Source organism: Aotus nancymaae, unplaced genomic scaffold (genome assembly GCF_030222135.1).
Source record: "Aotus nancymaae isolate 86718 unplaced genomic scaffold, 86718_ANA_hifiasm-v0.15.2.pri h1tg000115l, whole genome shotgun sequence".
In the NCBI taxonomy this organism is placed as follows: Eukaryota; Metazoa; Chordata; class Mammalia; order Primates; family Aotidae; genus Aotus; species Aotus nancymaae.
The window spans coordinates 4,034,032-4,058,818 of NW_026988530.1; the positions used below are offsets into that span (position 1 = coordinate 4,034,032).

A 24,787-nucleotide genomic window follows, 5' to 3' on the forward strand; every position below is an offset into this window, starting at 1 on the left:
ATGGGGAATTCCTTGTGTTTTCTTTCTTTTGCCAACTTCATGTCAGATCTTGTTATTGTTATTGTTTTATCTCATGATGTGGCCGAGAAAAATATGAGACATGGTAAAAGCAAAAAAAAAAGGAAGAAAAAATAGTTATTTTTATTTTGAAAATGAAAATAATAGGTAGATCCCACCATTTCTTTCTCAGAATTTGACATCGTTTCTCTTTAGAAGCCTTTTTTGCTAGGGAAAAGAGCAGAAACAGAAGCGGCTCAGTGCGAGAAAGCGCCAAGTCCCCAGGAGCATCCCACAGGCCAAGGCGTTCACTGGGCAGCACTGCCTACCTCTGTTACAGTCAGAGGGCCAGACAGATGAAGAATTAAGGGAAGACTCAGTAATCCTTGAAACTGGTAGCTCCTATATATATATATATATATTATCTAAATATATATATTTTTAATCTATATATAAAATGAAACATTAAAATGTTTGAAACATTCATTTTATATATATATAATATATATTATATATATAAAATGTTATTATATATAAATGTTATATATATAAAATGTTATTTATATATAAACTAAAATATATGTATTTAATAAATATATAAACTATATATATAACATTTTATATACATAAAACATTTATGTATAACATTTCATATATAATATTTATATATATAAGATGTTATTATATATAAAAGGTTAATATATATAAAATATTATATATATAAAACATTATATAATAAACAATATATAAACATTAATTATATATAGAAACATTAAAATGTTTGAAACATTCAAACATTTTATATATATATTATCCTAAATGATCCTGTAATATATATATAAATTATATATATAACCTATAATATGTATAATAGGTAGATTCCACTATTTTATATGTATATAAATTATATATATAACTGATAATATATAATTTATATATATTATAATATATAATATATATTATATATTATATATAACTATATTATATAATTATATAAATATATATATTTATATATATATTTATAATATATAAATATATAATTATATAAATATATATATTTATATATATTTATAATATATAAATATATAATTATATAAATATATATTATATAAATATATAATATACAAATATATTATATATTATATAAATATATAAATATATAATATATAATAAATAAATATATTTATTTATATAAATAATATATAAATAATTTATATATTATATAATATAGTTATATATAATTATAATATATAAGAAATATATAAAATGTTTGAATGTTTCAAACATTTTAATGTTTCTATATATAATTAATGTTTATATATATTGTTTATTATATATTTAATGTTTAATATCTCATATATATGTAAGAGCTACCAGTTCAAATTATATATACATATTATATAATGTGTGTGTGTGTGTGTGTGTGTGTTTGTGTGTGTATATATATATATATATATATATACACATATATATAAAATGTTTGAATGTTTCAAAGAATTCAAAAATGTTTGAATGTTTAGGGAGATTTTAACTCCATAATTGTGTTTTGGTCTCTTCACAATCCTCTTTATCCTAAACCATTTTCTATATACACACACACACACGTACACACACATAAACTAAAACCTTGAAAAGTAAAGGGTAGGATATTCTACTCTTTAATTTTTCTAGCTTTGTTTCCATTCACTGAAAAACAAAGTAAAATAAAACAGGTTTTCATTTTCAGGCTCGGAGTAACGCTTATATATTTTCCCAGTTCTAGTTTTTCTGATTGTTTTAAACTCTTGTTTAAAGAGCAGTTTTAGGTTTACAGAATAATTGATTGGAAAGTGCATATTCCCCCTCCTCCCCCACAGTTTACCTTGCTATTGGCATCTCATATTCATGTGGTCTATTTACTATTACCGATGAACCAAGTTTAGTACATTATTATTAACTGAAGTCCATAATTTATATTAGAGTTCATTCTTTGAGCTGTACACTTTTTATGGGTTTTGACAAATTCATAACAACATGTGTTCATCATTACTGTATCATATAGAATAATTTCACTGCCCAAAAATTCCCTGTGTTTGCTCTACGAATATCTCTCTCTCCCATCTCCCCTCATCTACCCCCAGTCTCTGGCAGCCAATGATCTTTTCACTGTCTCTAGAGTTCTGCCTCTCTGGGATGTCATATAATTAGAATCATACAGTAGGGAAACTTTTTCAAATTGGCTTCTGTCAGGTAGCAATATGCTTTTCAGGTTCCTCTATGTCTCTTCGTGGCTTGATCGTTCATTTCTTTTTATCACTGAATAATATTCCAGGATAATCTCTTTTTTATGCATTTGACATTAAAGAAACTTTATACAATTATCGAACTGCAGAATTCTAGCTCAGAAGTTTGCAGATGTTGATTCATTGCCTACTGACATTTAATATCATAAAGAAGTCAAATCCCATTTTGATTTCTGCTCTTTTGTATGTAGCCTATTTTTTTCTGTCTATCTCTGGACATTTTTCTTTAGGAGGATTTTTGATTATGCTGGCACTGTTTTGTGTTATTTCTATAAAACAATACTCCTTTACTTTTAAAAAATCTAATATTTTCCCCTGTCATCTGTGTCTAACACATTTCCCTTATCCCCTTCTCTCCTTTGTCCTTTCCCTCTACATTAAAAGAGAATTGTTCAGATTTGTCCTCAGAATCACTGATTTAATATTACATGGTGCCATTTATTCAAGTTTTGACTGGTTAGAGAGATTTTAACTCTGTAATTGTGTTTTGGTCTCTTCACAATCCTCTTTGTCCTGAACCGTTTTCCTTGAATGTGAAGTTGCGAACGTTGTGTTACAAGCTGCTACATAGATGCTATTTTGTATGTTTATTTTCTTGTTAATTTTACTTACAACAATAGTAAAAATCATGTACCTGAAATTGCAAAAAAAAAAAAAGTCTACAAATTTCAGTGATGAAAAGCAGCAGTTCATTGCCTCAACACTCATGATGCACAGTTCCACTTTTCTGAGGAAACCACTCCTCCCCAAAATTGGTTATTTCTGTTGATTATCTGTTTCAATCTGTTTGATTGCTTTCTAGGCCTTTCACAATGCAAGCATTACGAGATTCCCTTGCACTAACTAGACTGCTAATTTAATGCCTCATTTATTGCATTCTGCTTCTTTTGTTTTTCTTCTCTGCTCAATGATATGTTGTTTCTTCCTGCAGGAAAAATTATGTTTATATTGTTCATTCTCTTTAAACCATCAGTTTTCTTTTGTGTGATAGAATGTCCGAGATTCAGGAAGATTTGAGGGGTGAATTAGCCTGAGTGGTATAGTTTTTGTCTAGTGTGTGTGTTTGTGTGTGTGTGTGTGTGTGTGTGTGTGTGTGTAGGAGGACTATTTCTTGTGCTATTTCTATACCTCCAAAGGGAACTCTGACACAGGCTGCATTGCCCTGGCCAGAGCTCTTTTTTAGGTGAGCTTTGAGCTTCAGACTAGATTTTATTCCTGGGTCCTGCAGATGGGGAAATATAGCAGGCTTTAAGTCTGAAGTACAGTCAGGTACTATCTTGCCCTAATCATCAACGAAGTTATTTCCATTTCCTCAAAAATTCCATAGGGCTAAATGCCAGGCCACCGTTCCTCAACAGGAATACAGAGGGAAGCAGGAAGCTTTCAAGACAGATGCCGTGGGGTCTTCTTCTCACTCTCCATGTCTTTCTCCTCGCCATGCAGTCCCTGCCTGCTTTTATTTTAGGCTACCTCTGATTCATTTGTCAACCATTCTTATCTGCCTCTGTATTTTATGTCATTAAACTAATTATAGTTTTTCTCCCATTCTTTTTGGTAGGATACATTTATTCTCATTAAAATTTTATTAGGTAATATTTTTATGTCTTCAGAGAGAAAGAAAATGATGTTTAATTCTCTGTCTTGAAAGAGAAGCTTCTAGGTGTCATCTGAAACTAGAAGCAAGTTTAACATAAAACAATTGAATTGCAAGTAAACGTACATTTCTAAGACAACAAAACATTATTTCACTAGAATATTTTACCAACCACCACCAGATTTTATTTCTCTCTTTTGATCCTAATCTTGAGGTCTCTCAGTTGGTCTCTTATGACTCTTCAGTGTAACTTTGGAAAGTATTCTCTCAGTAATCACCCAATTCTGTATTCCTCCCATGGAAAGTATTCTCTCAGTAATCACCCAATTCTGTATTCCTCCCATGGAAAGTATTCTCTCAGTAATCACCCAATTCTGTGTTCCTCCCAAGTACTTACTGCATTTTTGTTAAGTTTTCTCATGCCATCTCCAATGGCCACTCTCTTTCTATGTAGATATAACTTTTGTTTGCCTTCACAATGTATTTGTGGTTTCTGTCTTTTACTCTTAAATATTTTACTAATCCTTTTCCCCCTACATCACAAATTTACTCTTTCTAGTACTCTATTCTACAATACCTATGCCAAGGATGGAATGGGTACCCAAACTCATTTTCTACATGTATTTTTATTAGGGTAAATGTTAGCATTTTAAAGGTCTCCTTTGCCCATTTTTACTATCCACCAAGACACTATTGTTCTTGAATTATATTTACAATTATTTTCGAAAAAGGTACATTTCTAATTGCATTTTTACTTAGTACAAGGTCATTTTAACAAGAAGTATCTCTGGAATAATAAGCCCTTCTAAAACTATACATGTTCATTTGAAATGCTAATGGAGTTAGATTCTGAACCCCGTATTTTCTGTTTGTATTTGCTTTTTGTTTTTAATGAATTATTTCTGTAGTAATTATTTCTCTTTTTGTATTTTACAACAATCTCAGAAGTGTTACAATTACAAAAGCTTTTTTTTCTGAGCTACTTCAATGTAAGTTGTTGACCTGATGGCCCAATACTTGAATATTTACTACAAATAAAAATGTTCTCCTCCATAATCACAATCTAACCATTAAAACAAGAAAGGTATTTGAATACATTGCTACCATCTAATTTGCTGATCTTTATTCAAATTTCATCTATTATCTGATGATTTATTATGAAAGGTTTCAGTTTAGAATGACATAAGATTTTATTTGTCATTTCTCATTGTCTCCCTTGGTCTGAGCCAGCACTTTATTCTTTCAATGACTGTCACGGTCTTGACATTTAAAAAAAATTCTTATTCAATTACTTAGAGGAATGTACTTCACTTTGTGTTTGTCTAATGCTTCCTCATGATTCAAATTAAGTAGTGCATCTTAGCAGAGATATTACAGAAATGATGATATGTGTTGATTGTGTTCTATTGGATGGTGGACCATGTGAAATTTTGCCATTACTGGTTATGTTTACTTGAATCACTTGATTAAGTTGGTGCCTGCCAGGATATATCTATATATACTCACACACATAAGCATAAATAAATACACACACATGCATGCACACATACACACATATACATTTACACACCACTGTTCATCTATCCTTCTCTATCCATTGAAAACCATAAATTCACACTGATTATCTCAATATCATAGGTTGAGTCTAGTTACTAAGTTTCCATATTTTAAATCCCTCTTCTATACAGCAAGAAACATGGCTCCCGTTATCCTCAATATAATTACTTATTTAATCAATATGTAACGAATCTGCCTTGTTTCCTGATAATCCTTCTTTTATATAAGTACCCTCCTCACCCTGGTGGGACTCTGAAGCCTTCCTCAGATTCATCTCCTTGTGTAGGTCCCTGTTCAGGCTCCAACTCTGCAAGCCAGGATGGCCCCAAGGGGATACACGCCTTGCCCTTCTATGGTTCTAACACCCAACACCAGGCTTCCCTGTCATGGGCACATCCTCCTCTCGCACTGGGCCTCCAACATTTCCTGCATGTGACACTTCTCCACAATGTTGTTCTCTCCAACCCAAGCTTACTACAAACCCCTCAGCCATCCCAGCATTTAAGGCTATTTTGCGCTGCCCAAATGAATGGCTTTAGGGAAGCATTTTGGGGAAGGAAAGAGAATGGAAGGGAAGGAACAAACAGGAGTCTGCTTCTATACCATAATTTACAAACCTTCTTAAAGCACCTAACAAATCATTTAAAATCTGGATTTTAAGTCATCAAATATGCTTTGTGAATAAAAAGTAAAATAACATGTCTCCTTGTTACATGTGTGTGCATTTGTCTAAAATAAAACAAGTCTCTAGTTGGAATTATTTTGAAATTTAACCTTTCAATTTCATTCTGTGTCTTTAAAAAGGATAAAACTTTAATACAACATGACCTGAAAACTTCCTGAGTCATTTTTACGAACATCTGAGTTGTTTGTTTGTTTTCTTACTTGCTCTAGATTTGCCTAGTGAATGATTTTTTCCCAATATGAATAACAATAATATTGTTGCCAAGATTTTGCATTATACTTTGCTATTCTGCCATCACTTCATTTCTTAAACTTCAAGGCCATCTCCTATTTCTTTAAAAAGCATCTAAAAGAAAACCTACTGCTGAAAACATCTGCAACTACTGTCATTTGCTTTTAAGGATGATGCCTAAAGTAGTGAACAATTTAAAAGTACAATTTGCCATATGGATGCTATAGCAGTTATTTGCTCTGTTGCTTAACATAGGAGTGTATCGAATGGATATAACAGCTTTTGCATTGGCACAGAGAAGTAGCAGATTGGCCAAGAACTGCTAAACAGGTGCTCTCTGTAATGGCACTAGAAGATTTATGGTCTTCTCTGAGCTTCATTCTCTATACAATTTTTGAATATCTATGTCAAAGCAAGAATAGGAAAGACTACTCCAAGATTGCTGCACTAATCTGATATGGACCAGAAACCAAAGGGGTGGAAGATGGTACCTTTAAAACATCATGTTGCTGTATCCATTTCATTCTTCGTAATCTATCTCCAAGGACTGTCATTGTCCTTGGGCATCAGGTCCCCACCCCAAACTATTATAATAAATTTCTTTTTGCTCTGTCTCTATGCTTTTGCTTATTCATGCAAACATTCACAGAGTCATGTTAGTTACTACACTTCCACTATCAACAATCTGTTATGGCTCCAAAGCTTCCATAAAATAAGTCCCAAATACCTTGTTATTACATTGAAGAAACTCCATGATCTTAAATGATTTTTATTCCCAAATTGTTTTTAATTTGAATATTTTTAAATTTTAAATTATTCTTATTTATGCATATGTATCTATCTACCTGTGTTTCAAATAAGTGGCTACTATAGTTTTGAAATTTGGATTTAGGAGTTGATGTCCAAATTCATTCACCTTTCTTTCTGCTGAAGAAGAAAACATATACACAAATAAATAGTCAAATGGGAACCAAATTGCACTTTTTTATGTTCTAATATCCAAGCCAGGAACATGTTATAACTAGAAGGAGAATAAAGTTTAGACCTGAAACCACTGTGAGTTTCTTGCACCTGGTTTTGAAACCAGGTGACTTTTCACTTTTGGGAAGGACTTTCTGCTTATTATTATTTTTTTAAGATACAAAGTTTTATTAAACAAATCTGAAATCAATAGTATTATTACATAAATTAGACGGCAGTAAAATTTCCCTAAGGTATTTGTACAAATCACTGTGATTTCCATTGTGCAACAAATGGACAGGATTAAAAATAGGCACTCCCCTCCTTGACCCCCCAAGAGAAGGCGGGATCACCCCACGGGGTTCTCAGCTCCGGCTCACAAGGGGTGCACATACCTACAAAGGCACCCTGCCTGTATGCACAGCATCCGAAGGCAGTCATAGGAGCCCCAGAAGCACGTTGGCAACATGGTGAGGCTGCCCAGTGTTTAGTGCAAAAAGAAAGAATTCAGCTATGACAGCTGAGCAGAGCTCAACAGCCATCTCAGAGGACAAAGACTGTGGAAAGGCTTCAAATCCCAACCTCTAGAACACAAATGTAGTGCTTCTTACAATGGAATAGACGTGTCCACCACGGAAGATCAAACTAAGCCTCAACAGAATTTCCCAACACAAGGTAATTTACAGAGAACCATTACAGAGCATCACCCTTTTATTAGGAAGGACTGCTCTGCTGGGTGCAAGGCCGTAGATTAGCAAAGCTAATCTGATTATGAAAAGGCTTGGTGAAAATGCAGCCTCCCACCTTCACCAAGACACACACACACACACACACACACACACACACACAAACACATGCACACACCCCAAAGAAACTATCCAAATGTGTTGAGACATCTGTTTATGTGACACATAACAGGTTTTTTTTTCTTGCTTTTGTTAAGTGAACCCCAACTATTTCAGTTAGACTAATGAGAAGCCCTCCTTACAACAAGGAAAAACAATGCATATGACTCCTCTAATGTGTGTAAAATGCATGTTAGATAGACTGAAGGAAAAATGAGAGGAACCCGGTCACCCCATTTCAAATCTCTACAACTGGAGCAATCAAAGGCTGCAAGGACTGTGTAGACCTGATGCAAAATTAACTGGCTGCAAAAATAAAACCCAAGCCAGTGCTGTCTAGCTCTCTGCTTCTTGTTGGAAGAATGTTATGGAGGCTGAGGCTGGAGTCTGTTTCAAATACAATGAGGCATTATGTTCCCAACTATTAGTAAAAGCCTAAATTAGTCAGTTCTTTGACCATTATTCTTCTGTGGAAACATGTTATTTTCTTTATTTTATCCATTTGCCTTATAATTCGAGCCTCTGGTCAACTAGGGATATCAGCACCATATTTTTAAAAGAAAACAAAAATATCAGAGGTTTCTTGTTCCAAAGACAGTACCTAACACTGCTCCTTTCAGAACCTTCCTGGAGGCATTAGGATATGCCACAAAGCACTTGCTCCCAAGGGACACTGAAATGTATCAGAACAGATGTCACTAACTTCAGCACCATGAAGTCCATACTGACTTTTTGCCCCCATTTTATTTTTCACCACTATTATCCATAAACATATAGAAAATAATTAAATTTAAAAGATGAGACACAAATATTATAGAGAATGCCTCATCTTTTATTCAATGCCAGTGGCAAATTAAAATCCGAGAAATAAAGACTCTTTCCCTTGCAAAACTAAAATAAGATAAATGATCTCCTCACTTTTTTATTTATTCCAGTTTCAGCCAAAAATATCTCAATCAGATGGAGCTAGCAGTGTTCTAGTAGTAGCTTCCTCCTGGGCCATGTTCCCCCAACATGGGTGTATCACATCAGCATTTTATTTGCAGGTGAATTAACCCAATACTGATGTTCTTATGTTTTCCTTTTTTCAAGAGGGCATGAGTCAATAGAATATGACAGAACTTATCTCAAGCCAAATAATAACACCCAGATTCATATTGCTATTCCAAGCAAAAGAAAATAGTAGGATTTTAGCATTGTCTGGGGAAAAAAAGAATAACCTAGAAAATATGAAAGTTTGATTTTAGTTTTTAATGATGCCATTCAGCCTACATATACTTTTCAGAGTTCATATTAGACTCACATTAAGAAAACAAATTATCTTCTGACAGTTGTAACCTCATACTTCTTTTAAGATGGGATTTTTGAAAAATCATAGAATAAACTATGCTTTCTCTTCTCTCACATAGTGGCATATAAGACACTAGTCTCATCTCACAAATTTTAGAAATTTGTAAACATTTAGAAATAAGCAGTCAAGACATTTTACAATGTTTTTTTAGTAACTAAATACAGCCCTTTAGGACTCAGTTCTTCTCTAAGGTCTTATTATTACATGTTCATCTTTCATATTTAAAACAATTTAACTTCTGTATCTGATTGAATTTTATGTTGTAGACATTCCCATGTTTAGTAAACTTTAGGCCCTTTCTAAGTACATAGCATCTACTTTAGTGTTCACCAAATTTATAATAGGAAACTCTTCTACCAAAATTAATAGCCTTGAATTTTCAATGCTCCCAAGCCCTGACTTTTGTCTCCATATTTTTCTATTTCTTTTTTTTTCTTTTCTTTTTTTTTTTTTATTGCATTTTAGGTTTTGGGGTACATGTGAAAAACATGCAAAGTTGTTGCATAGGTGCATTCATGGCAGTGTGATTTGCTGCCTCCTTCCCCCTCACCCATATCTGGCATTTCTCCCCATGCTATCCCTCCCCAACTCCCCCCCCCCCGCTGTCCTCCCCACTCCCCCGCAACAGACCCCCGTGTATAGTGCTCCCTTCCCTGTGTCCATGTGTTCTCCTTGTTCAACACCCTTCTATGAGTGAGAACATGTGGTGTTTGGTTTTGTGTTCTTGTGTCAGCCCTGTAGTATAATGGCCCCAGATATTTCCTAGTCGGTAATTTCTTAGATCAGTGGTTTCCAAACATTCTTCCACATTGCAACAACCTAGGAAGCTTAAAAAAATGCAACTGATGCCTTGGGTGCATTCCATACCAACTGAAGAAGATGAGAATTAGCCATCTATATTTTGTAAAGATCTCCAGGTGATTTCAAAGTGCAGTACAGGATTTAGAGACCTATGAAACCTAGACTTCATTTTTAAATAATTTTTTTGATTTTTCCTCTACCTTAATCCAGCAAGATAAATAGCCATCTAGAGAATAAGTGGAAAAGCGAATTAAGATGGAAATCATGAACCAGTAATCAAATAAATGTGAACTACAATCTCAAATGATATTTCAGACCATTTTAACTAATAAAATAGTTTTTTAAAAATCTTGGAACAAATAAAACATCTTATTTTCAGAAAGAAAAACAGGTCACCTACAAAATGGTTTTGGACTTTTCAGTAGCAATGCTGAATTATAGAAGATAGTGAAAAAAATCTTCAACATTTGTAAGAAAATAACATTTCCAGGTTAGCAGAAGAGGTAGGCCTAACCTCCCAGTGTAAACAAAAAGACACAGGAAGCCTACCTAGCAACCTGAAGGAGTCCCTGGAAACCCAGCAGTGCCTGGACACACAGACAAGTGGCCTCATCAAGCAGCTCCCTGAGATCAGAACTAGATAAATCCACGACGATAGGGAAAAAACAGCACAAAAAAGATGAAACCATCAAAGACCAGAATGCCCTTTCTCCTTCAAGGGATCACAACTCTTCATCAACATGGAACCACAACATGATTAAGAAAGAGTGCAACAAATTGACAGAAACAGGCTTCAGAAGGTGGGTAATAACAAACTTTTCTGAACTAAAGGAACATGTTCTAACCCAATGAAAAGAAACTAAAAACCTTGAAAAAAGATTAGACAAAATGCTAAATAGAATAACTAGCTTAGAGCAGAACATAAATGACTTGATGGAGTTGAAAAACACAGCATGAGAACTAAGTGAAACAAACACAAGTTATAATAGCTGAATTGATCAAGCAGAAGAAAGGGTATCAGAGATTGAAGATCAACTCAATGAAATAAAAAGAGAAGACAAGACCAGAGGAAAATGAGTGAAAATAAATGAATAAAGCCTCCAAGAAATATGGGATTATGTGAAACGACCTAATCTACACTTGACTGGTGTACCTGAATATGACTGGGAGAATAAATCCAAGCTGGAAAGCATGCTCCAGGATATTAACCAGGAGAACTTCCCCAGCCTAACAAGGCAGTCTAACATTCAAATCCAAGAAATACACAGAACTCCACAAAGATATTCATCAAGAAGAGCAACCCCAAGGCATATAATCCTCAGATTCACTAGGGTTGAAATGAAGGAAAAAATGCTAAGGGCAGCCAGAGAGAAAGGTCAGGTCACCCACAAAGGGAAGGCAATCAGACTCACGGTGGATCTCTCAGCAGAAACCCTATGAGCTAGAAGCAAATGGGGCCAATATTCAACATCCTTAAAGAAAAGAACTTTCAACCCAGAATCTCATATCCAGCCAAACTCAGCTTCATAAGTGAAGGAGAAATAAAATCCTTTACACGCAAGCAATTACTGAGATATTTCATCACCACCAGACCTGCCTTACAAGAGCTCCTGAAAGAAACACTAAACATGGAAAGGAACAATACCAGCCACTGCAAAAGCACACGAAATGGCAAAGACCAAAAATGCAATGAAGAAACTGAGACATCTAATGGGCAAGAAAACCAGCCAGTAACAAAATGGCAGGATCAAATTCACACATAACAATATTAACATTGAATGTAAATGGCCTAAACACCACAATCGAAAGGCACAGACTGGCAAACTGGATAAAAAGTCAAGACCCATCAGTGTGCTGTATTCAGGAAACCCATCTCATGTACAAAGACACACATAGACTCAAAATAAAGGGATGGAAGAAGATTTACCAAGCAAATGGAGAACAAAAAAAAGCAGGGGTTGCAATCCTAGTCTGTGATAAAACGGACTTCAAACCAACAAAAATCAAAAGAGACAAAGAAGAGCATTACATAATGGTAAAAGGATCAATACAAGAAGAAGAGCTAACTATCCTAAATATATACGCACCCAACACAGGAGCACCCAGATGCATAAAGCAAGTTCTTAACGACCTAAAACGAGATTTAGACTCCCACACAATAATAGTGGGAGACTTCAATACTCCACTGTCAATATTAGACAGATCAATGAGACAGATAATTAACAAGGACATTCAGGACTTGAATGCAGAGCTGGCCAAGGGGACCTAATAGACTATAGAACGCTCCACCCCAAATCCACAGAATATACATTCTTCTCAGCACCACATTGCACTTACTCTAAAATTGACCATACAATTGGAAGCAAATTACTCCTCAGCAAATGCAAAAAAATGGAAATCATAACGAACAGTCTTTCAGACCACAGCACAATTAGATTAGAATGAAGCGTTAAGAAACTGATGCAAATCTGCACAACTACTTGGAAACTGAACAACTTGCTTCTGAGTGTTGACTGGATAAACACTGAAATGAAGGCAGAAATAAAGATGTTTTTTGAAACCAACCAGAATGAAGACACAACTTACCAGAATCTCTGGGACACCTTTAAAGCAGTGTCTAGAGGGAAATTTATAGCAATAAATTGCCACATGAGAAACAAGGAAAGATCTAAAATTGACACCCTATAATCAAAATGGAAAGAGTTAAAGGAGCTAGATCAAAAAAAAACCTCAAAAGCTAGCAGAAAACAAGAAATGACTAAGATCAGAGCGAAACTGAAGGAGATAGAGACACAAAAAACCCTTCAAAAAATCAGTAAATCCAGGAGCTGGTTTTTTGAAAAGATCAACAAAATAGACCACTAGCCATATTAATAAAAAAGAAAAGAGAGAAGAATCAAATAGATGCAATAAAAATGATAAAGGGGATATCACCATTGATTCCACAGAAATACAAACTACCATCAGAGATTACTACAATCAACTCTATGCACACAAACCAGTAAATCTGGAAAAAATGGATAAATTCCAGGACACTTGCACTCTACCAAGACTAACCCAGGAAGAAGTCAAAACCCTGAATAGACCAATAACAAGGGCTGAAGTTGAGGCAGCAGTCAATAGCCTACCAACCAAAAAAAATCCAGATCCAGACGGGTTCACAGCCGTATTCTGCCAGATGTACAAGGAGGAGCTGGTTCCATTCCTTCTGAAACTATACCAAACAATACAAAACGAGGGAATCCTCCCTAACTCACTTTGAGACCAACATCATCCTGATACTAAACTCAGGCAGAGACTCAACTGAAAAAGAAAACTTCAGGCCAATATCCATGATGAACATAGATGCAAAAATCTTCAATAAAATACTGGCAAACCAAATGCTACAGTACATCAAAAAGATATTTCATCACAATCAAGTAGGCTTCATCCTGGGGATGCAAGGTTGGTTCAACATATGCAAGTCCGTAAATGTAATCCATCATATAAAGAGAACCAAAGACAAAAACCACATGATTATCTCAATAGATGCAGAGAAGGCCTTCGACAAAATTCAACAGCCCTTCATGCTAAAAACTCTCAATAAACTAGGTATTGATGGAAGGTATTTCAAAATAATAAAAGCTATTTATGACAAACCCCCAGCCAATATAACACTGAACAGTCAAAAGCTGGAAGCATTCCCTTTGAAATCAGGCACTAGACAAGGATGCCCTCTCTCACCACTCCCATTCAATATAGTATTGGAAGTTCTAGCCAGAGCAATCAGGCTAGAAAAAGAAATAAAGGGTATTCAATTAGGAAAAGAGGAAGTCAAATTGTCTCTATTTGCAGACGACATGATTGTATATCTAGAAGACCCCATCATCTCAGCCCAAAATCTCCTGAAACTGATAAGCAACTTCAGCAAAGTCTCAGGACACAAAATCAATGTGCAAAAATCACAAGCATTCCTATACACAAATAACAGACTACCCATTTGACAAAGGGCTAATATCCAGAATTTACAAAGAACTAAAACAGAGATACAAGAAAAAAACAAACAAACCCATTCAAAACTGGGTGAAGGATATGAACAGAAACTTCTCAAAAGAAGACATACATGAAGCCAACAAACATATGAAAGAATGCTCATCATCACTGGTTATTAGAGAAATGCAATTCAAAACCACATTGAGGTATCATCTCATGCCAGTTAGAATGGTGATCATTAAAAAATCTGGAGACAACAGATGCTGGGAGAGGACATGGAGAAATAGGAACACTTTTACACTGTTGGTGGGAGTGTAAATTAGTTCAACCATTGTGGAAGACAGTGTGGCGATTCCTCAAGGATCTGGAAATAGAAATTCCATTTGACCCAGCAATCCCATTACTGGATATATACCCAAAGGACTATCATAAAGACACATGCATGTTCATTGCAGCAGTGTGTACAATAGCAAAGACATACCAACCCAAATGCCCATCAATGATAGACTGGACAAAGAAAATGTGGCACATATACACCATGGAATACTAGGCAACTATAAAAAACAATGAGTTCGTGTCCTTTGTAGGGACTTGGATGAATCTGGAAACCATAATTCTCAGCAAACTGACGCAAGAATGGGAAACCAAACACCGCATGTTCTCACTCATAGGCGGGTGTTGAACAATGAGAACATGTGGACTCAGGGAGAGGAGCATCACACCCTGGGGGCAGTTGAGGGGGCCTAGGGGAGGGACATTGGTGGGTGGGGAGTGTAGGGAGGGATAGCATGGGGAGAAATGCCAGATATAGATGCAGGGGGAATAGAGGCAGCAAACTACCTGGTTATGTATATCCCTATGCAACAACCCTGCATTACCTGCACATGTACCCCAGAACCTAAAGTAACAACAACAAAAAAAAGTGTAACAATTTACTAATTTCTGCTCTTTCTTCTCTGATAGATGAAGATCTCTTTGTGTCTTCTTCAATTTTGTATGCAAAGGTTTTGGATATTTAGTAAAGGAATGAATAAGTGGGCCTTATAAAAATAAAAATCCTTGGATTTACAATGAATACTAAATCAGGCATTAATAAGAAATTTCCAGAATGGAGGAGTAAGAAACTCCATTAAGTTCACTTCTCCAAAAAAGCAGCGAAAACACTGGCAAAATTGTCAAGATTAACTTTTAGAACTCTTAAAATTGATCAAAAGCTCACAACAACCTGAAGAGTGTTTATTCAAGAAAAACTGATGATGTTCTGTAAGACATCATGTAAGAAGGCATATTAATTTGGCCTACCTTTCTAGTTCCACAGCAGCCTTGAAATCCAACAGCCTCTAAACAATAGAAGTTGTAAAACCACCGGAGCTGGCTGACCAGGTTTGGAGTTCCTTAGAAGGTCCATCCCCAGAGCTTTGTCACTGTTCTACCTGTGTGTCTAGTAACTCCCTGGAAAAGCCCCACTCAAAGAGCTTTTCATTATTTGACTTGACCAAGCACTCACTTGGTGGGAAAAAAGTCTATCTCTAGGGCATTTGTGGAAGGTAATCAGAAGATTGTTTAACATTGTAGCTGCCTAAGGCTGTGGACACTAGTTTAGGCAAATAAGAACATGTACAAAAATTTTAAAGGACCTGGAAAATTCAATGTTCTTAGGCAGCTCTGAGAAGCTCTAACATATCCTTGCAATGTGGAGTTTACATATGTGTATAGGGCTGTGTGCATATCCAGGAAAGTCCTCAGAAAGTCCCACTCTCTCTCCTCTGGTGGACCTCAGGCCCTGTACAAGCAGGAAGTGAAGGCTAAGGTAAGAGTTGTAAACTGCCTGAGCATTGAAGACATGCCTCCAAACCCATGGAAGACCCTTGGCAAGAGTGGAAGATGTATTGGCTCCAGGCTTTAAAGAAATTGCTAATCAAATATTAGTTGACCGCTAAGCTCACTAAACAGAGATTTCAGTGGCTGTGCATTCTAGGGAAATGAAAACTTTACCATATTAGTCCAGGTAAGTCACTAAAGAACAAACGACAACTGCAAGAAAAACCAGCAACAACAAACTGTGGGTTGGAGGTGGAATGGTCTGGTTTCCAGATTGTCACATTAAGCTATCTAAAGTATTCAGTTTCTAACAAAAAAATGAGACATGCAAAGAAATAGAAAATTATAGCCTGTGCATAGGAGAAAAAAATCAATAGAAACTATCCCTGAAGGAGTTCAGATATTGGACTTACTGCATCAGGCATTTACAAAGCCATTAGAGATATCTAGATTTTTAAAATAAGACCAAGAGAGGCTAAAAAATGGTCACCATTAGTGTTCCTTGTGATTCTCAATACAGATTGTTTTATGGAATTATTGCCTTCAATTTTGAGCATCTGTGTGTGTGTGTGTGTCTGTGTGTGTGTATATATGTATATGCACTAATAATGCAATTCAAGGAATTATTTGAAAATGTTTTAGATAAGTCTCTAAACAGCCTTTATGTTTTAATATCTTTTTCAGGCCCTCCAGTTAATGTCACATGCAACATATTCATCAACAGCTTTGGCTCTATTGCAGAGACGACCATGGTAGGCATTTTACTTTGCAACAAGTTTCACACTAGAGTAATCTGTAATTGCATTCATGGCAACTCTTCTGCTCATTTTATGCAATTTAGAACACAAATTAATATAACAAGATTTTAAGAGTAAAATTAATAGTATAATTAAATTATGATCACCTGCAGGTAATAATGTTTCAGTTAGAGATGGTATATTAGAATATATTAATATAAGTGAAAACAACATTGAGTTTCCCAATTTACCAGTCTAATATTAAACTTCAATTTAAAGCTAAAATGTCATCATATCCTTTATTTTTTCTAATACTCTTTGATATCCAGACATAAGCAGAGTAGTGAATATTTACATGTTTATTCTGCACCCCACTTACAGATTTATGTTATTTTAAATATTCAATTTATTTTTCCCAATGAATACAGTATTTGCCAAAACATTATACTTAGAGATTTTATCAACTGTTATTTGAAAAGTTATTAAAGCCTGAAAAACATAAAAATTGTCATTACAGACCAAATTTCTTCTGTCTTGAATCTTATAGTTTTTTTCTAAAGAGCACATGTATCTCTACTTTGCCCATTAGCTTTTATTGGGCAATTTAACTGTAATAAAGTGCAGAAATGGACAAATAAACCACTGAACGTCCATAAAATTGTCTAGCAGCCAAGTTACTTTTTTTTTAAACTGTGTTCATGATGATTCTTAAATTAGCTAGAATTATACTTTTAAATGTAGCAAGTAGAGTTTGCAATACTTCTCAAAGTTAATATTAACTAAAATATGATATAAAATACTTAAGGATTTATTATTTTCAAAAACTATTATTAAGAATTATGTTCATTTTACCTGTCTTAGAATAGTAAATAGATAGTAAATTTTCTAAGGAAAAGCAATCTAATATGCAAATTATTACATGAATTATGGTGCAAGTGCATATAGAGGGTGTGTGTGTGTGTGTGTGTGTGTGTTGGAATCAGGGAGAGGTTGTCTACAGGCATCATTTAAAACAAGTGTTTTTTCCTCTTGTATGCAATATTAAGTCATTTAGCAGTGTCTCTGTGGTTCTACTCAACGTTAATATAGCTTAACTACAGTAAAGCTTTTGCGGAGAGGAACCAAACTTAAATTTGGAGGCGTTATATAGAATTATCTTAAATAGGATACAATATAAGTTGACATGAATGTGTGTATATGAGTGTAAAAGCAAAGAAGATGCATGTAATTTGGTTAGAAGCAGTGTGGTCCTGGTGCAATTTTCTTCTCTAAAGCAGCTATAATCCTGTTTTAGATTTTAATATATTCTAGGTTCTTGTGGAAAAATGTGGTCCTGATTTATGTCCAACATTTGTACATATTCAGTCCATATAATCCACAGAAGAAGGGATCACTACTGGCTTTGTTCTATTTAGACTTCACAAATTGTATTTCTAGCTCTAGCAATTTTCTCATTTCATTTCTGTATGTGTATAATCCTAAAAACCCGGAAATATACTTTTCTCTATTTTTTTGCATGATTATTTCTACGAAATACTTTCCACAGCAATAGTTGGAATGATTTAAAGCTTTATCCATCTTCATGGGGTAGGGAGGGAAGGGACTTGGAAAAAAGAGAGGGCATAGCCAGATTTCCTTTCCATTAAGACTTAAAGATTGCCAGCTTTCTGAAAGTGCCTGTTTTTATGATATAATTCATCAGTCTACCACAAAAATGGATATAACACAATCTTTAAGATGGCTACACCAGTTAAATTTCTTAGCTAAATAATTTTAGCCGGACTTTATAGAATAAAATTTTACAAAAAGCTTGCAGAATATTGTAAACATACCTTCAAGATAACCCATATTCAGTTTTATTTCTCTCCTTCAGCATGCAACCCTTTCCTTCCCTACATACTCCATTATTATACATTCCCTTTGAAATTACTTTAAGCATCTGTCACTCACTTCTTTACAGTCTCAAGCACTGTCAGTGAACAAACCTAATCATGTTCACCTTGGTATTTTTATTTTTCTTTTTCCAAATTTCTAAACATTTGTTATTTCCATTCAAATGATCAGATTCTATATTTATAAATTTGTAGTGGTATCAGCTAGAATAGCTGTGATGATGATATCCATCTACATAGGCACAAAGAAAATGAGAACTTGTTAGTATATTACTATCATGAGACTCATAAATGTTTTGCTCCCATTTAGTTAAGTTGTTATGTTTTATTTACAGGGTCCACTATCAAGATTCTACACTGAACTTTATCTCATTATTCTATTGCTGTGTTTAAAATTCAGAAAAAATGCTAATATATGTGTTGATGTAGTTTTAAATTTATTACCCTTCTTATACCGAATATAATTTCCTTCTGTTCTTTTTTTATTTTTATTTATTTATTTATTTTAGACAGTCTCACTATGTTGCACAGGCTGACTTCTGTTCTTATATAAATAATTGAATTCAACTAAGGCAGTCAATTAAAATTGAGAGGATGGAATCTCAAATTATCTGTAATCAGTAATGAATATATTTATGTCTGATTATTCATATTTAAAATAAAACGACATAATTATCCTAATGCATATGTGTCTGCTTAACAAGAATCTTAACTAAGTCTTCAATGGCTTTCCTGGCTAAGTATGTTGAGCTCCCTCTGCTGGTCTAGTTTATAAGTGGTATATCTCATTTTTAAATACAGCTCTTGTCCCATTTGAGGTTAATATTTAATTATTGGGAAAATCTCTCCAGTAGATATTCTACCTTTTAGGACACTTTTTGTAAATTAAGTTAATTCAAACAACATATTTTTTAGATTTTTCTTGCATAAATTTAAAAAATATGTGTGTGCAGTTTAGCAGTATAAATTCAAATTTCTGTTTAGCTGTTAAACTCCTTTCCTAATGTTTGTTAATCTGATTAGTTTCATGTAGTGCCAACTATTCTCACTTGAGTACAGTTTTATTATTTTACACATAGTCACCAAAATTTTTTCTACAAATATTATGAGAATTTCAACTTCCCTATTTCCCTCATATTTGAGTCATATGTTATTACATATAATGAGATTCTTTAAGGACTTATTCAGCCTCCATTATTTAAAGTACACATTCTTCTTGACAGAGAATGATTTAACAACTATAGGAAGCTCCAGTTCTTAAAAATATTAAATTAAAAATAAAACTAGTTTACCACCATTACTGTTTGGAAACATGATCTTGGTGAGAGAGGAATATCTGTCCTGTCTTTTAAACTGTGGTGATGAAGGGACCACATGATTATTTCAAGGAGGGGAAGCTTAAGATGTCCACATTAAGTGGCTCTTACATGAAGTGTGCTCCTGCAAAGCTATGATGAGCTTCGGATAAGGCTTATGTGCCAGGACGAAAACATTTGTTAAGTTTGGCTTTTTGTTCTCCCTTAAGCAAAGGATTTCTTTGGAAATATTCACAAAAACCAAATTGCAATTTGGAGCATACACCCTGACCTGGCTGGTCTTCAGGATGTCCACGGAACAAAATAAAAGATTGGGATTTTATTGGTTAAGAGAAACATTTTGTAAAATGTTTTGAAAGAAAGTTCATTGCCTAGAGAAATTTTTCTAGCTCTGTCAAACTGTAATTTTTGAGTGACAGTGGTGGGTAAAACTAATCTTGGTGGTAGGTAAAACTAATTAGAGGCATGGAAGGTAGTTTCAGCAGTTACCAGGTACAACTGGTTTTAAGATTACAGCAAGTTATTTCTGCATCTGAGCTTGCTAGACAGTTCTTGGAGCAGGAGCTTTGAGACCTGAGTGCTTTTTCCCCATGATCCCTTAACTCCCATTTAGTTGAGTGTGACTGTAATAAGCCCAAGTCATATCATCAATTTTCATAATTCATACAATGGAGTATTACATAGCAACAACATCGATAATTCTCATAAACATAACTATGAGTTAAAGAAAACAGACACAATAGAGTATGTACCATTTACTTCTATTTATATGAAGTTTAAGAACATAAAAGGCTTCTGAATTCTAAAAGATTATCTTTAGTGGGAGGCGGGAGGTGGTTGGTAACTGATAGTGAGGAGGTACCATGGAGTCTTCTCAGTACCAAAATTATTCTATATTTTGATCTGGGTGGTAGTTACACAGGTATGTACATATGTCAGGATTATTGAATGGACACTGAAGACTTGTGTATGTTATGAATGGCGGTTATATCTTAACTTAAAAGATTTAATTCAAAAGACAGTGAATCATAAACTTTTTCCCATTATAAAGATAAAAGTAAAAGTAAACAAAAACCTTCACAAATTTAAAATTTAACACACCAAGTGTGTCATGCAGAGCATATGTATTCAGTGATCACAGGTGAGAACGTTAGAAGTTAGACAAAAAGCTTGAAATGAAAGCTTTTATTCTTCATCAGAAACAGTCTGCAGGATTATGCATGTCTAGAGCATTAATATGTGATTTCTCTAACCCTGTGCCTTCCAGTCCTTAAAATACCTAGTTATAAGGACCAAAAAATGAGTAATCTTGAAGAAAAAAATCACCGAGATGATATGCAGCTTCCATGATATAGGTAAAAGGGAATTCCATTTGATCTGCTCTGGCGATGGGGACTGGCTATAGGTAGCCCAGGAGTTCTCAGCTGTCAAACGTTAAGAGAAACTTGAAAATAGAAATAGAAATATATATATTTTTGTGTGTGTCTACACACACACACACACACACACAAATATGCAAAGATGTGCATATTTGTGTATGTATACACACACACACACACACACACACAAATAAATATGCACATCTTTGGCAGCAGGAACAGCAAAAATGGCACCCAAAAAAGTCAACAAACCCCACAAGATCCCAGCAAGGAAGAATTAGAATACAATAAAGTTCTACCATCTTGAAAGGAAAGGAGAATAAGGGTCACCAGTCTTGCCTTACGGACCAGGCACTTTACTCAAAGGAGGATTATTCTTCAGCTAGACAATGGCATGAGTCAACCTTAGGAAAGCATTACAAGGACAGTTTTTATAATCCTCCCCCCAATGGGATTACCTCACAGTTCAACCACAGACCACACTGTGAAGCATAACTATGACAGAAACAAGAAATAAATTCCCATCATAGAAGCACCCTGTGGGACTGGCTAAACCCATGATGATATTAAAAGTCCATTATGTAATTTAAAATTTGAAAAAGAGAGGAAACAGTCACCATAATGCCCTACTCTAACCCAGCACTATTAGCAGTTAGCTGTATTTATATTTGCTTGTAAATGTTTTGACTGAACATATTTTTACGTAGTTTATGCATTCATCATTCATTCAATAAATCTTTTTTGAGGGCATAAAATGAGCCAAACATTTTGCTATGCATAAAAGATGACATAACCATTTTATTCTGACAAATCTTTTTTCAAACTTATTAGTGAATCATAAGCTTTTTCCCATTATAAAGATAAAATAATGAGCCTCGTTTTCCTTTTTATTTAATACATATGCAGGAAAGTACATAAATTATAGGAGTGCAGTATGGTGAATTAACACAAAGTGCACACATTCATGTAACCACATTCAAGCCAAAAGTAGCATCCCAGAAGTCTGCTTACATCCCTTTTAAATCCTACCCCTCAGAGTCTCCAAAGTAGTTTGGGTGTTTGGGTGTGTATATATAGTAGTACAGTATTTTAAAATGAACATATTGGTTTTATCTGCCTATCTTCAAAAAACAGATGACTCTCCAGCTTGTTACACATATGTTAGAAAGTTAGAGAATTGCTCTGCTATGTGATTGAAATCAATATTTACATATCGAACCGTTACTTTTCACCACTGCCCGTAAAATAAATCATTTTTATAAAACAAAAACAAAAAAAATTAGACATTGTGGATTAATATTTTTTCAGGTGTTTGTGTACATAAATGTATGATAGGTTGGAAGGGAGGACCTGAGGGTCCAGTGTGATCTCACAGAATTGTCCAAATGTACAGTTTTTTAATTTTCCATAAACACGATAGGCTCACATTTTAGTTGCAAAAATAAGCACATACATATAAATGCTACTTTGAATTATTGAGTCATTAGATTCTCAAGATATATCTAAGCCAATACAGCATAAAAATTGATATGATCTATCTATCTCTCTATCTATATATATGTTAATGGAATCTCTAAACTACTAGATATTCTTTTTAAAGTATTTTTTATTAAAAAGTTGCAGGCATACAAAGATGCATGGATTAGAAGTAACACTAAAAATCTATCACTATCTTAAGAAAATACATAATACAAATACATGAAAATTACTTTACGAAAATAAACTTTATTCCAGAATTTGATATTAAGATATAAATATTTATTCTATATGTATGAAAATATAATCAAAATGACCATACTGAAGTATCTTCATCTAATTTAGCTTGGCTCCATTTTTAGGTATAAATTTATGTGTTTTTTTTTTTGAGATACTCCATGCTTGTATATGTAGACTATTCTATTTTCCATTTTCATTTTAGTATTTCATAATATATTTTTCCATTCTATTCTTTTTGCTAGACATTTCGGTTGTTTCTAATGTTTTCAATACTACAAAACATCTCTGCAATGAAAATCATTGTATAGGATGGATCACCTGGGGTCTGGAGTTTGAGACCAGCCTATCTAACATACCAAAACCCCATCTCCACTAAAAATACAAAAATTAGCCAGGTGTGATGGCAGGCACCTGTAATCCCAGCTTCTCAGGAGGCTGAGGCAGGAGAATCACTTGAACCCGGGAGGTGGAGTTTGCAGTGAGCCAAGATCATGCTACTGCACTCCAGCCTGTGCAGCAGAGTCAGACTCCATCAAAAAAAAAGAAAGAAGAGAGAGAAAAAGAGAGAAAGAAAGAGACAAAGGGAGAAAGGGAGAAAGAAAGAAAGAAAATCATTACATATTACATATATATATATACACATACATATATACACACACACATATATATATACATACATGCAAGCTATTCTACAGGGTATATACCTAGGAGTGAGATTACTTGGTAATTCCTTGAAATTTACTAAGTTGCTCCCTATTCAAATTACTAAATTGCTCTCCAATGTGGTCATTCTGTATGAAGCACCTATTAGCAATTTCATGAGATTTTCTATTGTTTTATATCTTCTCCAACACTTAGTATTTACACACTTTTAATCTTTTAACTTATATAATTGTTGTAAAATTGGATTTAATTGCTGCTTAAGATGTACTTCCTTGATAAACAATGAGGTTATGTCTTTTAATAAATGATTCGGATGTTGTTTATGCAAAATGTTTCTTATATTTTCCCAGTTTAGGGTTCCTTTTTTTTATTATACACATGGAATTAACACACACACACACACACACACACACACATTCTCTCTCTCTCTCAATATTCTGAAGATGAATACTTTGTCAGTTATATGCATTTTAAACATTTATTCAAGGCATTCTTTTTGATGTATAATTTTAATTCACAAAAATGTAACCTTGTTTTACTTAATGGTCTACACTTCTTTGCCATAAGAAATTCTTCTCTCACCCAAGTTCATAAATAAATTTTCTTATACTGCCTTAAAAGGGTTTTGCTTTCTTGTTTAGGTTTTAGTCCTCTTGGAATTTTGTACAGTTGTATATCTATACATATATGTAATGTGTAAGGTAGACATTTATTTTTATTTCAGAAGTGAATACTTCCAATAATTTGTAATTAAATTTAATGAGTCCGTTTCAAGTTCTATGCTAATGATCTATTTGTCTATGCCTGCACTGATATCACGTTGTCTTATTTAATGTAGTTTACATTAGACTTGATATTTAATAGGACAACTTGCCAAACACACATTTTTAAAATTCTGTTTGAAGTATTCATTAGTATTCTTGGAAGATGGAAGTTTAGAATTATCTTGTCAAGTTCCACAAAATAAACTTGAGTTGAATATAAAGAT

At 34.2% G+C, this 24,787-nt stretch overlaps 1 protein-coding gene across 2 annotated transcripts in view; it reads left to right on the plus strand.

Moving 5' to 3' along the window:
* Positions 1–24,787, plus strand: part of GLRA3 (glycine receptor alpha 3) — a 193,199-nt gene that overhangs the window by 47,443 nt on the left and 120,969 nt on the right. For both annotated transcript variants that reach the window (XM_012454689.2, XM_012454690.2), the window contains exon 3: positions 16,781–16,848. In XM_012454689.2, coding sequence (XP_012310112.1) covers positions 16,781–16,848 — 68 coding nt within the window. The remainder of the gene's footprint in view (positions 1–16,780; positions 16,849–24,787) is intronic.